The following is a 17,060-nucleotide window of genomic DNA, read 5'->3' as shown; positions in this document are numbered from 1 at the left end:
TTTCATTTTAAAGTGGAGATGCAAACCTCCAGAATAAAATCAAAAAAGCATTACAGGAATATTACATTTCATTAAATAAAGACCGACTGCTTTGTCTTTGACACCAGGAATGTTTATTCGATGTCCACGTGAGGCTGGAAAATAAATATGGGAATCCTGTGTGTCAACGTTCACCTGCAGAAGAGGGAAAAACAAAACGCGCTCAGTCAAGGCAGCTTAAGTTTTTCTCTGGGTTACACTCAGTAATACGTGTTTAACCTCTTTATATTTTCTAATATTAGTTTTACATGTAAAATCAGTCGATCCGTCCATGAATAAGAAACAAGAAGAGGGAAGGATCGTTGTACGGACCTCAGAGCAGTTTGTCTACGACACATTTGCATCCTTTCCTCTCCAAGACTTTGAGACCAAATATTTTCTCAGAAAAAGGAAACGGCACTGTTGGACTCTAGTAATTATTGGTTTACACAAATAGGGCCACTCCACTGTTTTATGCATAACTTGGTCTCTTTTAAAAGTAAATTAACTGATGGTAGATGTGTTTCCTACCTGCCGTCACCGTCTGCAACAGAGTTGAGAAATAACTCGATGTATCGCTCGCCTGAAAGAGAAGAACCAAACAAAGTCAATATGCCACCGATCAGTAAGCAGCAAAGACACGCTTTAGACATTTAGGCCAATATTATTTGGATCACAAAAATATATAAAGAGCAGAGAAGACTCAAATTATTCTTGTTTTTCTGATTTACGACGTTATCACAGACATTCAGGAGAGAGAAAAGGGGGGCATGGGGTGTACTAGACCACATTAATTTCAATACTTTCGTAACATTTTTCATATTGAAAGAGAAATAATATCAAATACTGTGTTAATTAATTATTGTAATATTTAAACATGTAAAAATAAAAGCTTTTTTTCACAATTCCATAAAAATGCACGAGGGCCATTAAGCTCGCTGACCTGAGGGTTGTTGGTTTGGACGCTGAATTATTATTAATATAACATTGTTTTCAGCAGCACAAAAACTTGCCTCCTATTAACGTCAGAAGGTTTTCCAAGAAGACTGAGTAAAGATAACGTTTTTATGCCTTAGTTTAGATTGCATCTATATCTTATTTCATTCAAGTTTGACATTTGACTCGAGATCATTTCCAGAGTTTTGCATTTAAAAATGTTTTAAATGTAATTTTAATACGAGGCGTACGATCAAAGAGTTTATTTCGGGGTTTTGACAGATGTTGTATGCAGTTAAACTTTAAAACATTCAAGTTTCTAAAATGGAAATCAATGAGAAGTTCATTCTGAACTCATCTTTTGAAAATGTATTGTGGCTCATTTATAAGACAAAAGTATTTCTTATCCGATTACTCAATTAGTTGATAAATTACTCGATTACTAAATCTATCGACAGCTGCTGCCCTGGTAAAGAGTTGAACTAAAAGCAAAAATAAACAACGCTGTGAAAAGCTCACCAACGGGCTCACCTATGTTCATCCTGTCTTTGGACATGGCGGCCACGGCGTCTCTGTGGCAGTGGAAGTAAACGTCAGCCTCTCCGCTCGGCCTGCCGTCGGGACCACATTCGATCAGGATCTTACACACGGCCAGAGGACAGAAGAACTGCGAGAGAGAAACACCGACACGTGAAATCACCAAACTCAGCTTCATTGTCTCAACACGTGAACAGCTTTACCTTCACTATGTCTTCCCCAGAAGCCTGGAAAGGAAGTCCCCTCACGTGGATGTAGTGTAGCGGTACGGTGGAGCTCTGAAGGTGAAGTGACGGAGGAGGCGAAGCAGGTGATCTGTTTTCAGGGGCTAAAACAGGACCCATTACACTGCTGTCTGTTAACCAGGCTCATGTATCATTTGGGCTTGAACTTCCATAAATGGCTGAAATATCATCAAATATTCACTGGAGCTATTAAAGCTTGAAATGTATGTCAGAACATTCACATTACACATGCTGGGAAAGGAATGTGACAGTGACACTGAAATACATTTAATCTATACCCCCCTCCCCCGATGAGTCTTTATCAAGGTAGCAGAATTAACACGCCAGAGGGACGGGCCACTACCAGCACCTGTTGCACCGTATTGAACCCATAGAGGGCGCCAACTGTGTTGTATATGTCAGGTCATTTAAATGCTTTCTACCCTATAAAGCAGCGGTCTCCAGCATTTTTTGCGCCACAGACCGGTTTATGCCCGAAAATATTTTCACGGACCGGCCTTTAAGGTGTCGCGGATAAATACAACAAAATAAAACTAGTACCGGTACCGAAAAAAAAGATTTATTCATAACACACGTGAACAGACCCAGGAAAACCGAGTTAACGATAAAAACGATAACAAAATAACGCTGAAAACCGATAAAAACCCTGAAAACCATACATTTCACACCTGAGCCTCTACTCTCGCGGCCCGGTACCGGTCCGAGGCCCGGGGGTTGGGGACCGCTGCTGTAAAGAACAAGAAAGTCTTTTTTAAAATATGGCTTCTAACATTGAATTGGCACGTGTAAGAGTTGTCCACATGAAGAGTTTTAACCCCTCTCTGTGTTACCTGTTCGTTACATCCTAAACTTGTCTTATCACATCTTAAGTGTAATTTATTTTCCCATAAATGTATCCGTCTACCGAATGCCGACTGATCGACAAGTAGGCTGGGATTGGGAAAGGAGCTAGAGCAGAGTTCACTGGGAAACACTGGTCAAACTAACACGTGTACACAGGCAGACGCATTTCCAGAACCATAAAACACGCTTTATTCCCACCAGAGATTTGAGGAGAGGATGTGAGGCGAGAGGGTGTTTGGCTAAATGAGACACCGAAGCCTTTGAGCCTCTTTTCAAAACAATGTTAAATATGATATTTTGCAGAGCCACATCACAAATGTTTTGTTGTAGCCACTCCTGCTGTGCTTCTTTTTATTTGTTTTATGTTTATATTCATATTTTAAGTGTAAGATTTGCACGTTTTTCCAATTCCAATTAAAATTCCTCACCACTCCTCCGGTCCACTGACTGAGGCCTGGACTGAGACGGAAATGGACTCGTTCTCTTCCTCCAGGTCGAGTGAATCTCATCTCTTCTGCTGGGAAACACCTCGATGTATCTGCAGATATTAGAAACAGCACAACAAGCAACAAACATGACAAAAAATAAAAGAGTGCACTTCTTGGTCACCAGAGAAACATCCAGGTGAATTCGAGAGTCAGTGAAGCTTCCCACCTGCTCCCTATGATCTCTCGGTCCCTCTGCAGCGCTTCATCAGCTGCTTCCTGAGACGTGAACTGCACATAAGCCACTCCAGACTTTCTTCCCCTGGAGTCTGTGACCATGGTGATCCCGTTCGCCATTATCTCCAAACCTGTGAAACACAGCTTGTTAAGATAAAGTAGTTATAATTCTTTTCCCCTTGCATACTTTCACCTTTTCAAAAGGCTCAGTGGCAGTTTTCTAACTGAAAGCCGTGTGCTCAGCTGCTCATGTTGGGAGGTGAAACAAATGAATCCTACGAATGTGATTTACCAAGTTTACCAAATCATGCATGAATTTATTAAAAAATAAATAAATAAGCAGGACACTGCCAAGACTGTAAGTGATAACATTTTATTTAGCCACAGACGATGAGAATTTTACTTTAGTTTTCTTGTCTTCAGACTAATAAGAAACCAAAATCATTACCAAGCTCTACTTACATTCAATAGCTAACGTTTATTTGGGGTTTTTTGCAACTAAATCTACTGAGTTTACACTGACAAGAGTCCCATACTGTAGCAACACAGTGTACCTGAAAAGAAGTGGACAATGTCATCCTCAGTGCAAGTGAAGGGGAGCCCTCTGAGCAGCACCACGCCATCAGCTCCTAGAGGCTGGGTGGCTTTCTTCAGGATGACTTCAGCGTCACCGTTTGTCACTTCATACACTGAGACAGGACAGGAGAATGTGTTCTTGTGAGTTAAGCAAACATGACTGCTTCTTATTTATTATAAATAAATGTCCGTTGTCAGGACCCTGAAACTGAGTTTTCCTTCAAACCATCAGTCTTTGTCAAGGACTTCCTGTTTGGAACAAACCTTCAACATATCGTGGGCCGAGGTACTGCCGGTGCTTCTCCAGTGCTTTGCTGACGTCCTCCTCGTGCTCCATCTCGATGAAGGCTCGTCCTGACGGCCTCCCCAGCCTGTCCAAAGTCAAGTGGATGCCTTTCACCCCATCACGTATCCTACACTCTGGTACATGGTAATTGCAAAAAATAATAATCTCATTTAATTTATTCATATACTGTGTAGTTACAAAGTAAAGGTGTGCCACTCCTCAGACTCCCACCTGAGAAGAACTGCAGAAGGTCCTGAGTGGTGCAGGACCATGGGAGACCTTTCACCTGCACGATGTAAACCTCCCTGGACTCTGGTTTTGATTCAGGATGATAGGCCGGCAGAGGTGGGTAGTCATCCTCATAGGTTCCTCCTGTCTGGAAGATGTAGAGTCAATTAAATCAATATATCAGTGTGAAATGATCATACATGCTCGTTTTATCCACTGATACAATTTTAACTGTATGTGATTTTATATTGTAAAGGACTTTGTCACTTCTGTATTTGCATCTTTCTGGTCACTGCTAGGTTAGGTCCTACCTGCACCAGGATCAACTGTATTATATGAAAGAGATGCTGCAGTGAAAAAAAATTAAAGGAACCTTTTTGAGAAAGAAACGGTGGTGAAAGAAACAGTGGTGAAAGAAACAGTGGTGGTAGACGTCATTTGGATGAGTGAAAAAACGTTTCTCCCAATGAAAACTCTACGTTAAGATGACCAGAATCAGTCTTTTGGGGTTCTGTACATACAGTTTTTATACCCCTTTTAGTGAAAGGGAAATGAAAGTTAATTTAGATAATGCTTCAGGATAGCTGCCCAAATAAGTGCCTGGATGTGTTTCAATGACAACGACATGCTGCTAGAAGGACCATGTAGTCATCAATTCAAGTTGATGCTGCTCTTCAGTAACACCTGTCAAATCCCACAATTATAGCAGCTTTATAGTGACTAGGAGTCGGAAAGCAGCCACGATAGCTCAGGTAGAATAATTGTATGTACTGTAGAAGGCAGGTGGTAAACCTCAGAACCAGCTCAGGTCAACTGACCATAGCCAGACCACAGAGACATAGCTCACATTAGAAATTACTTATTCTTTTTTTCTGACAGTCATTTCCTCCACTGCTCTCCTACGCCGGAACTAAGGAACCCCCACACTAGCCCCTGCCAGAGTGGGTTTGGTACAAGTGCTTTCCTTTACATGAACAGGGATATTTCTGTCCTGGAGTTTCGCATATAAGGGACACATTTCTAGATGAAAGTTCATAAAAAGCACGAATTTAAGTGTCTGATGCTCCCCAAACAAAACATACGCCCGTGGCGTTAATAAACTCTTCTAGAAGCATCTTCAGAGCAGTTTTAAAGTATCTTCTCGGTCTTTAACCGTCTCTAGTTGCCTCTGTGACCCAAACACATGCTAAACCACGCGGGGCTGCTCTGAGACTAACCTTAGTACAGAAGCGGCTCTGGCTGCTTCTAACTGCGGGCTGCAGCTCGCACAGTCTCTGGAAACAGGCTGTCCGGGCCGCCGAAGTCAAAGTTCGCTGCTGAGTGAAGCCGCACATGCGTGAAGCTGTCGGTACCGTTAGCTGTCTGACTGCGACACACCGCCGCAGTAAAAACCACAGAGATTTACCGCTGCAGGACATCGTAGCCGAACCAAGCCGGAAGTCAGGTCAATAACAGACAGTCTGTTCTGCAAAAGAAATGAGGCGCCCGAACGGTGTGAGACCGGGTTTCTCTTAATGTAGTCGGTTAGCTTAGCTAACTACCGGCTTAGCATCACGATAACCTGTAAATGAACACACTCACGTGGGTCGGTGACAGTCAAGGGCAGAGCTCGAGAACGTGAAACTGATAGTTAACAGTTTCACATTCTCAATATCCGGTTTGGATTTTCACAATAAAGGTCTATTTCAAGGGCAGGACGCTGCTCTTTCGTCATAATTCTATTGTATGGTTAAAAAAATCTTCAGCTTTGGTTTACTTTTTCTTAGTTCCAATATGGTATCTGACAGGAGAACCTTTTTTTAGAAATCACAATAGAAATTACGACATGAATGCAGCTTTTCAGAAAGCAGTTGACTTGGCCATGTGGACATCTCAAGTCTTTATTTTATTATTTGTGTTAGTGGATTTTATAAGTTTAATAATCTGGCTAATAACTGTTGCAACTGTTGTTGTGTTTTTATTATTTTTTTCAAAATGTATTTTTTTTAAATTAAATGTTATTCATATAGCACTAATGCACAACGAAATCACCTTAAAGCACTTCATGCTTTACGTTAATGACGTTAAAAATAATAGAGAGAAACAACCATAAACCCCCCCTATTAGCAATACTTGGTGAAGGTGGGGAGGATAAGCACACTTTTATCAGGAAGAAAACTCTGGCAGAACCAGGTTTTGGTCAGTTGTGATGCAGCAGTAAAAATTTTAAAATATTAAAATAATATTTGTCATCATTCATGACTGAATTATAGAAAAACAAGTGCAAGGGATGATTAACATATTAGTAAGACCTGCTGTGATGTATGGTTAGGAGATGGTGGCACAACTGAGTGGCAGAGTTGAAAATGCTCAGGTCAAATAATCTAGAGACCACAGAGGAGATTCAAGGATGTAGTGAGAACATGCAGAGGGCTGGCGTCACACAGAGGAGGATGCCAAGGAGAGGATGAGATGGAGGCAAGTGACCCACTGTCGTGTCCCCTAAAGGGAGCAGCCCAGATAAGAAGAACAAAACATCCTTGATAATTAAGCAGATCTGATATCTTTTAAATGTCTAATTGCTTGCTTATGTATGTATGTATTTATTTAACTTTATTTTTAGATTCTTTCACATGGATTGGTTGTGATGGGTGCAAACTGCTAAAGACTGTGTGACAACAGATTCATCAGTAGTTATACAAATGTGCCACAAAAAGAGAAGCTGAATTTTTCACATTTATATTTGTCATTATACATGAATATTGCTGTGGTTATTTAAAGACAGTTCATTTCCGCCTTAGATATTAAATAAGAGTTTGTTGATCAGAGAAGCAGACTGGGCTTCTTTTGTTTTAGTGGGCCAAAATGGACGGGATGTTATTGTGAACTACTGCAAACTTGATGATCTTTAGCAACTTCTGCCTTGCAGCGCTTCCTCTCTCACATAGTATTTAACCCACACTGCCATCTAGAGGTCTGGGTCGTTGTGGGTATTATGAAGGGCCTCATTCACGAGTATGTGCGTAAAAATCTTCTCACTCTGTGGAGATAATGAGGAAGTAGTGGTTAGTCGTGGTTTTTGGTATTTTCATATCTTCTAAACAATCTGCTTCGAACCTTCTGTCGTTCAGCACTTCTTCTTCTTTTTTTAATGTAATGGTTTTTCATTCTTTTCTCTCACTTCTTTTTCATTTAGTTATTTATGCTTTAAAGGTTTGTCTAAATAAGTTAAACAATTACAAACTAGAGGGAACTAAAGCTATTAGCAGAATGTAAAGAAACCTATGACTTTATGCCCAAAACATCAGTGTACTGTGTGGAAGAGATGCTAGCTTAAGCTGAATTATACCTGAGCTGCACTTTTGCATAATACAATTTGCTACCACCAGGTGGTGCAGTGTGTCAATGTAACATTATTTAACCAGGTAAGTCATTGAGTGCACATTTAAAAGGTAAAAGAAAGCAGCTCATGTTTAAAGCACATGACAACTTACTTTTTTAAGGTGCCCCCCTATGGTCCAACATTTAATGAAATTCTGCAGATGGAAAGTATTATATGCAAAATAAAAGTGTTTATAACCTTCCAAAATTAACCAGTGGCATCAACTAAATGCGTAGAAGCTGCGTCATTGATATTAAATCCGCTTTTCTTTCTTTAGAGATCGAATATGTTTTTATATTATATTTATGTTATAATAAATTAATTCTAAAACTTCATCATCATCATTTTATAGGTAACTTTGATGTGAAAATTCTTATTTTTATAATCTATTTTAAAATAGCTAAGAAGGTGATAATTTTCCTTTTTATGTAAAAACCTGAAATAAAAGGGTCTCTATATGTAGACAAGGCTGCATATGAAATAATGTATAAGTTATTATACTTTATGTCCTTAAAACTTTACTGAATTTATTTACAGCTCAGCATGCCAGATCAGATCATAATTTAGAAATATTGTGACATGGAGAAACACCGATTTCATCAGTTACAGAGAAAATTAGGACATGTAGATATGTCATTTCGTCACTTGACTACATTTTTGTCTTTCAATATCTCCACAACCAAAGTTATTTAGTTATTGAACAAACTTGCAAAGGTCGAATTCATAGATAGATAGATAGATAGATAGATAGATAGATAGATAGATAGATAGATAGATAGATAGATAGATAGATAGATAGATAGATAGATAGATAGATAGAATTTTATTTTGAATATGCAAATATAACTGAAATAACAAGAGAAAAACAAAAAACAAAACTTAACAAACATCAAGTTTTCATGTATATATCTATGTCTTCAGAATGTGTGTGCTCGAAAAGGAGTAGGATGCAGTTTAGTAAGATGAAGTTTACACTTCATGCATTTAAAGTAACTACTTTCATCGGGAAAGTGTTACTTTGGGGTGTTTTTTCATGTTTTAAAAGAACATGTAATCTTGTTCTGCAGCTGCTAACAGGTAGATCAAAGCCAACATCAGAGTAGAGGTAAATAATAATAATAAAATAATATAATATAGTATATATAATATTACAATTGCATTTATAGCCCACTTGATAAAGTTCCAAGAGCCCAGTTTCTTTTTTTAGTATTTGTAATGTTTCAAATGACGTAAATGTTATCTGAAGTCCTCTCCGTTACAGCCTTTCTGTGGCAGAATAAAAATAAAGCTTTTTTTCTTTTAAAGTAAAATAAATAAATAAAGACCGGAGTCACGTGACCGCCTCCGTTGATGTCTTGCAGCAGCATCCTCTGCTGCGCGCTCCTGCCTGCGACAGCACATCCGCGGTGTGGTCGCTCTGAACGCACGTTAACGGAAAGGAAAAAAAACACTCCACACGTCGGGAAGGCCTCCGCCACACTCTACACCCTGTTGCAGTCACAGCGGCGTCGGATATAAGCACAGACACGCACGTTTTTCTGATCCTAGTCGCTCTTTTTTTACATTTAAAAGCCCTTTTAAAAGACAGTCCTCGTAATGGCGACAGCTGCGGTGTCTGCCCCAACTGGCAGCGGCCCCAGCCCCGGGCCGGGAACGGAGCTGGTCCGCGGGCAGGCCTTCGACGTCGGGCCTCGGTACAGCAACCTCTCCTACATCGGCGAAGGCGCCTACGGGATGGTGTGGTAAGTTGTAGCCGAAGTGTCTCGGGCTGACACTTTTTGATTTTAGCCCGACGTAAACGGCGGCTAACCCGCATCTTTTCCGTTTCTAACTGTCATGTTTCGTCTGGCTAGCAAGGAACAGCGAGAAGCCGATGTTGCTTAAAGGAAGACGGCAGTTAAATCCCGGCCGGTGGTCGCTGACTTCATGGCATTATACTAGCCTGGAAGTGCATTTTATGTGGCTACTTTTAGCTGTTATCAATGCTGAACAGGGTGGACGATATCTGAGGTATCGATCGCTTCAGGCGGACAGAGGCGTTTCCAGGATTTCTTTTAAAGTGGGGTCCGCATAGGGGGCCCGCGGGGAATCGGAACATTTGATCAGAAATAAATGCAGAGTAGAAAAAGTCACTGGGTGTGATTTTTCAGGCTCGTGTGAAGCTCTGTGCACATGGAAAGTGATCGTGCTTAAAGGTTTAAGGCTGTTTTTACTAAATAGCTGTTTCGCAAAGAGATGGAAAAAAAAAACTGTTTAGATTCTTCACTCGGCTAAAGATCGTTATCCTGTTTAACTAGACAGATGCTGGAAACATGTTTTATATTCTTAAAGTTCCTAAAGTAAAAGGAAACTCATACATTACAATGTCACATCAAGAATATGGATTCATTGTTGTGTTTATCAGTTTAATATTGCAGCCATTAGCGACTTAATTGTTTGTACTTTATGTGTACTAACACAGTGTCATTTACTGTTATAATTGTGGAGAAACCGAGGCTTTAAAATAACTGGATTGAATAACAATTAGACTCAATCAAAAATGCTAATTCCATTTATTCCAGTGGACAGAAATACAAAAGTGTCTGCTTTAAAACAACCCTCAAGTCACTAAAACGACCCATCAGTGTCAGTTATGCCTCCCATTATCTTTATTTTAATATTTATATTTATGTTTGTCACCGGTTTTCCTATAGCTATAGCAGATATTCTAAAAATGCATAGTTTGTTTTTGCAAACCCTCATTAACTATACTAACTTTGTGTGTTAGCTCTCTGCCTGAGGCTTCTGCAGCAGTGCTACTCTGGGTCTGTTAGCCATGGTTCACTGCACAATGTAGTGATTAGAAGTGGAAAATTACAATAAACTCAAACCTTGAATGTAAAAAAAAATAAAGGACTCCACTTAAAGGTACCTGGAGTCATGTACTCATGATGCTCTGAGAGCATAACTATTGATTTCTTAATATGAGTAATGTCACCTTAGTGTTTCAGCTGTAAACAGGTTTTTAATTTCTTTCCATTCAAAAGTAGTTGAGTAGAAGCAGAGAGTAGCGTAGCGTCGAAAAAATAATGTAACAGAAAATAAGAATGTCTCTTCAGTTTCTGTAACATGCTGCGTGTAGTCATTCAGTGACATGTGCAGTAATTTAATCAACTCTAGTTTCTATATGTGTCTTCATGTCTTCAGGTTTATTTCTGCCACATTTACTTAAACATTTACAGAAATGCAGTTTTAATCTACTACATTCTAGGTGCTAATAATGTAATTTGCACCCCACATGATTTATCTTGAAGCCTTGGGTTCTTAATATTTTAAAGATTGTAATATAAACCCAATAACAGCTTTCATGTATACATGAAAGCACCCAGACACATTTAAATAATCTCCAGCTGCATTATTAAAGTGATCATCAATGATTATGATTTGATATTAATTCTGCATTTGCTTTGTTAATGTTGCTTTGAAATGTAAAGTTTGTTTTGGTGCTGTGTTAGTACTCTCAGGCTGCTTAAGTGAGACTTTCACTTAAGTAAAGAGTCTAAATACATGCGTTGCAAAAACACTGGGTAAAAAAATATGTTCAGTCTCATGTGCAGCACCACATTCCCTGTAATATCATCTTAATTATTGCACGGGGCTTCACATGAGCCTGAAAGTCATACCTAATGTTTTCTAGGCCAGTTTTCTCAATCAAATATTCAGATTTCCTGTGCCACCTCATTTAAAGCATCCTGGAAATACCGCTAGTGTGTGGGCTTTATAGTGAGCTGACATTACCTCATTAAATTTTTCTTTCTTTCTTTTTCTTTTTTCTTTTTGTTCCTACATGAGGTTAGTCCTCTGTTTAAGTTGCTTGGTGTTGCATAAAATGCCTGGAAAATGTATTGTGGGAGTATCTCAAGGGGTTTTCCTTGTAGCTGATGGCAGATTACAAGCAGTATATGAAGGAATGTGAAGGAAAGATAGACCACAGAAGCATTATTTTCTATCCACTTTCTACCTAATGGTATGCGATCAGTAGTGCAGTAGAGTGTAAACTCAAATTATTCACCATTTTATTTGTGGTTTCTCTTAGTAGTGTACGTTCCCACACAGGAATGGCAATCAAAGGTAACTTAGTTTTGTCCACATTTCTTGGTGTATTAAATCAAACCCTACCCTCTACTTTGAAAAACACTTCTTGCATGTGTTTCTTTAGCCTGAGGAGCTGCTTCTGACCTTAAATGTGCACACTGTACTGCATTACATAATATATTGTCCTTGTGTCAAACAGCAGCAGTGTAGTTCTTTTGTCTTCTGTAGTTAGAGAGAGGAGCAGGCTTTTCTGAGAACAGGCTTTGACACACAGTCTGCCCACGGTGTAGATGCACAGCAGGTTGTTTTAGCACCTTTTCGTCTGCAAACTGGAAAACCCACCGAAAGCACACAGCTACAGTTGTACGAGCAAAGAAATGACTCGTAGCTCAAGTCAAGCCGAATTGAAGTACATTTTTCCATGTGAGGATGTTCACTTGTAAAGAGGCCTCTGTGCTTTTACAGTAATGCTTCAAAGTACGTGTTGCAGTCTGCAAAGATAGCATTATTGCAGAGCTGAGCTCACATTAAAATTACTTTCAGAAGTTCACCTGCTTGGACAACTTTAGAAACACTATTGCATGAAAATATTACCGCTGATATCCAGCTAGCTTTTATTTGTATGTTTGCAACACTTCAGTTTTAACCACACACTGTGGTCAGGAGAGCTAACACAACTGAAAACCAATGATGATGCTTTGTCTTGCTCACCGCTTCAGCAGTTTCTTTATGTTAATTGTAACACGTGTTTGCAAGGTTTTACTGCAGTTTACAGCAACCTAATGTTCTACATGGATACATCACAGAAATGGAGGTAACGGCCGCAAGGACACAATTATACACTGTATCTTCAACTAGGCCGCAAACATCAAGTTGTGAGAGGTGCTCAAGCAGCTGAAAGAACGCCACAGCATGTGTCAGCAAAGTGATGTCACTTTTGCTATGTGCTGTCGTTCACAAAGGTGACAAAGTTTTTTTTGTGTTTTTTTTGTGTTTTTTTTTTTTAAACCAATGTTTTAGTGAGATAGTATAGAAGCTCAGGGTAAACGGAGGGAGATGTTCCCACAGTTTGGAAAGATGAGACTTTGTGGAAAAACCTTCTTTGCTTCCGGTTTTGACAACTTCTCCTTCTACATCACAGCTGCCTGAGTGGCATACTGGTTTTTTTTTTGTTGTTGTTTTTTGAAGAATACTGCAATGGCTACTTGCGCTACAACGGCGAGTACTCATCAATGTGGTTGTGTGACGATTATACTGGTGGCACATGAAGAGACCAATGCATCGAGTGTACTGGTGCCTTAATAGTTCAGTGGTGAGCCTATGGGCAACTTTGCAGACCATCGTCCGCATGTTGTAGCTGTTTTACCAGGGGGAAGTGTCGCAAGCAGCCAGGCTGTGGGCTATTCTTGCATAAGCAAGAGTAGCCCACAGTTGCAGAGGACCCTGAACTTATAACGTTGCAAAGAGCTGAGGTGAAGCAAGAACATTTAATGTTTGGAACAGGGATCCAGCCCAGTTTTGAACAATTTAGCATTTTACTTATGCACAACATCGTTCATGGCGACCTTCATGCTGTCTTTATGGAAAGCGAGGACTGCACACAAGCATGTTTGCATAGGTTGCAAACACCTCTGTGTAATCAAACCTACGCAAACTGACAACCAGTGTGCCATAAATTCACCATAATGTCTCTCACACTGAGCTGTTGTTTATTATTTTGATTACAAATACCAGCGCAATAAATAAATATTATTGGATTTATTTATTTGCCACATTGATTTCACACAGTTTGTAAAGCAGCATACCTTAACCCTGTTGTTGTCTTAAATATGAAGGAATGACTTCCAGTCTCTTCCCCACAGTAAGGACTAGAGCTTGGTCGTTTAACAGTGTTAGTGGATCGGTTCTTGGTATCAGCGTGGCTTAGGGTACGCTATCTATAGTGTGTCGGTTTGACACTGACAAAAGTTAAATGCAGTGCATCCCTGTCCATCTTATTACATGCTATCTTGTTTTATGAACTGTTGTGCTAACTATTGCGCTAATTGATGAACTGTGTTAAATGGAGGATTACTACCAAACAGAGCAGTTATGCTTTTTGAGATCTCTATCACTGTAACGTAATTTCCAGGAAGGCGGATTTAGGTAGAACTGTAAAATGTACATATCAGTGCTCTAGGCGTCGTCTTGGCAAGCAGTTTATGTTAATTTCCTACAAGTGATGACTTGCTTAAAGTTTTGCTTCTAAGATTTGGATCTCATCACTGTGGCCTTTCCACACCTTCCCTGTCCATCACACTGCCAACTGGGTGAAAGGTTTGAACTTTTCTTTAATGAACTTTGTTTCCGTCACCGAAATGTGGCCTCTGTCAGTGTGGTCTCTGCAGGTGCCACTTCCAGTAACCATCAAAGTTCATATTTTCCTCCAGAATTGGGTTCTTATTGATGTTAATGATGATGATGATCTTCTGTCTGTCTGGAGCTTTGTCATCAGTATTTAATGGCTGTAGCTGTAATAGTATTCTTTTAAGGGCCTTTTCAGAGAAAGCATGTTGTGACCAGTTTCAGGAATGTTTCAGTCCATTTGATGAATGATGATGAATCTGGGCAAGTTTGAACAAAACCTTTCAGGTCGAAAGGGAAACTCGAGGGATTTTTGCTTCGTTCAAAACTCTAATTTCTTTTGTTAGGGTTTTTTTTTAATTTCCAGTGATAGAAAAATCTCTTGGCTGATCAAAAAAATCACAGGTTTTAAAATGTATGGCCATTAGGTGTTATTTTAAATGTTTTACAATAGAACTTGTGCATTATTTGTTTTTCTTAAAAATATTAAATAGATGTAACAATTCTAATCTTGTCGCAGATTTTCCTACAGAGAAAAATTAATGTGCAAAGCTTTTCACTTCATAATTTATACTTTTAGGAATTTCGAATGCTCTTTTATTTTCTTCTGACTCAAATTTTTAAATTCTACCCTTGGACCCAGTCAACCTTAAGCACTGTGCGGAGAGTAAAGGTACAGCTTTAGAGTGGTATACGTTGCAAAGACGTTTTAATGTCAGTCATCTTGCTACTCTGTGGAGTTCCCCAAGGTTCTCTTTTGGGGACAGTTCTCTGCCCACTTCCCATCTGATCTATTGCTTTTTTAAAGTTAGAGCATGTCCTTCCACTTCTATGCTGATGATTCCCAAATCTACCTGCCCCTCACGCAAAATAAAGTGCTTGTTAAAAAGTTAGAAAGTCTTAGTGACATCAAAACTTTGATGACCATTTTAATGAGAGTAAAACCAAGGACATGATTCTTGGAGCTATTTGTTGTATTTGTTCATAATTGGACTGGATCCTTATCTATTATAAATAATCCTGTAAATCCTGAAAATTGACTTAAAATCGGGTAAAGAGATTAAATCCACTGTAAAATCAATAAACTCTTTCCAGTTTATGCTTATTTCTATGGCCAAGTCCTTCTTATTTTGAGAGAGTTACATCTGCTTTTATTGCAACTTGACTTGACTATTGTTACACCCCGTTGGATTGGATCATGCTTCCCTTTTGGATCTTTAATTGGTCCAAAATGACGCTGCTCGCTTATATACGATAAAGCATGTCCCATGTTCTGGCCTCTCTTCACTGTCCTCCTGTGCTTTTTAGGATATTATTGCATGTTTTTTTTTAAATCCCTTAATGGATTGTCACCAACAACAACTGCACATCTCTTAACACCTTACGTCCCGTCAGCATCACTGAGAACGGCTGACCAGTTATCCCCCATATCCTGAAGATTACACTGAAGAACGGGAGGGTCATGTCATAGCTTCTAAACTGTGAGTTGCCTCTCCATATTAGGCTGACCTTGCAATTTTTTAAGTACACTTCAAAACTTATTCTTTGTCCCACAATGACATTGGCAGGTATTTGGACAGCTGAGCTGTGTCATCTTGGTTTTCAGTGTGTCTGAACGCTCTGCTGGAGACACACTCAGCTATAGTCCAGACACTCTTGCTACTTCTAGAGGTGGTTTTTATTGTTCCGGACTGTACCGACCGCTTCCCGTAGCTTTATTACCGTATTTTCACGACCATAAGGCGCACTGTGCTAAAAGGCGCAGTCTCAGTTATGTGTGCCCTTACTGTATTTAACACACACATAAGGCGCACTGGACCATAGGGCGCATACAAGTACCGTATGCGTATTTAAAAATAAAGCGGGAGCAAACGTGAATTCGGTACCTTACTCACATTTCTATTGCCGGTAATCGTCATCATCAACAACACACAAGCATACAAGTGTGCATATTTAAAAATAAAGCAGGAGCAAAACTGAGTTTGGTACTCACATTTTTATTACCAATAATCGTCATCATCAACAACACACAAGCATACAAGTGTGCGTATTTAAAAATAAAGCAGGAGCAAAACAAAGTTTGGTACTCACATTTTTATCATCAATCAAACCCATCGAAGTCCTCATCCTCTGTGTCTGAATTGAACAGCTGCGCTAAATCTCCATCAAACATGCCAGGTTCACTGTCTTCACCGTCAGAGTCACTTTCCGTGCCGTGCGGCTCCTCGGAAACGATGCCGGCTTTTGCGAAAGCTCGAACAACAGTGCCAGCAGACATGTTAGCCCAAGCATCCACAATCCATTGGCAAATTGTGGCGTAACTCGCCCAGCGCTGCCTTCCACTCTTAGTGAAACTGTGGTCTCCACCGGTCATCCATCGCTCCCAGGCCGCTCGCAGCCTTACTTTGAACGGGCGGTTCACACCGATGTCCAGCGGTTGGAGTTCCTTTGTCAGGCCTCCCGGAATGACAGCAAGCTCACAGTTCATTTGCTTCACAAGTTTTTTCACATCGGCTGTGAGATGGGCACGCATAGAGTCACAGATCAACAGCGATGGTGATGCGTGGAAAAAACCACCTGGTCTCCTTACATACACCTCCCTCAGCCACTCTTTCATCATTTCCTCATCCATCCAGCCCTTTTCATTTGCCTTAATGATGATTTCTGCTGGAAACTTCTCTTTAGGCAAAGTCTTTCGCTTAAAAATCACCATAGGCGGCAGTTTCTGTCCATTAGCATGGCAGCCAAGCACAACAGTAAAAGAAGACTTTTCATACCCCGTTGTGCGTATCGCTACCGTGCTGGTCCCCTTCTTCTCCACAGTGTGACTCACCGGGATGTCAAAAGTGAGCGGGACCTCGTCCATGTTAGTGATGTGGCTGGGCTGGATGTTTTTGTCGCCGATGTGTTTGCTGCAGTAGGAGCGGAAGATGGCCAGCTTTTCCTTATAA

At 40.0% G+C, this 17,060-nt stretch overlaps 2 protein-coding genes across 4 annotated transcripts in view; one reads left to right on the top strand and one right to left on the bottom strand.

Annotated features, from left to right (window-relative positions):
- Positions 1–109: 109 nt before the first annotated feature.
- grsf1 (G-rich RNA sequence binding factor 1) lies at positions 110–5,945 on the bottom strand. 3 transcript variants are annotated; one of them, XM_085366919.1, is made up of 11 exons: positions 5,913–5,945; positions 5,549–5,796; positions 4,335–4,479; positions 4,082–4,237; positions 3,796–3,930; positions 3,234–3,372; positions 3,008–3,117; positions 1,695–1,819; positions 1,486–1,621; positions 550–601; positions 110–174 (listed from the first exon to the last, which is right to left on the bottom strand). In XM_085366919.1, exons 2-11 carry the CDS (start codon positions 5,747–5,749, stop codon positions 171–173), a joined length of 1,203 nt encoding a protein of 400 aa, XP_085223045.1. In that variant the 5' UTR covers positions 5,750–5,796; positions 5,913–5,945; the 3' UTR covers positions 110–170. The 3 variants fall into 3 exon arrangements, with proteins under 3 accessions (XP_085223045.1, XP_085223043.1, XP_085223044.1); XM_085366917.1 differs by lacking the exon at positions 5,913–5,945 and having other exon boundaries at positions 5,549–5,881; XM_085366918.1 differs by lacking the exons at positions 110–174; positions 5,913–5,945 and having other exon boundaries at positions 273–601; positions 5,549–5,881.
- A 3,136-nt stretch (positions 5,946–9,081) lies between these two features.
- The window catches only part of mapk1 (mitogen-activated protein kinase 1), a 39,473-nt gene continuing 31,494 nt past the window's right edge, over positions 9,082–17,060 (top strand). Inside the window, exon 1 of the mRNA XM_085367577.1 lies at positions 9,082–9,434. Within this exon, the coding sequence (XP_085223703.1) occupies positions 9,289–9,434 (146 nt within the window). The 5' untranslated portion in view covers positions 9,082–9,288. The remainder of the gene's footprint in view (positions 9,435–17,060) is intronic.

The sequence above is a fragment of the Diplotaxodon limnothrissa genome, linkage group LG12 (assembly GCF_057381915.1).
Source record: "Diplotaxodon limnothrissa isolate DT_005_m linkage group LG12, D_limnothrissa_male_GT1.1, whole genome shotgun sequence".
Classification (NCBI taxonomy): domain Eukaryota; kingdom Metazoa; phylum Chordata; class Actinopteri; order Cichliformes; family Cichlidae; genus Diplotaxodon; species Diplotaxodon limnothrissa.
This window is presented reverse-complemented; position numbering and strand designations above follow the sequence as displayed.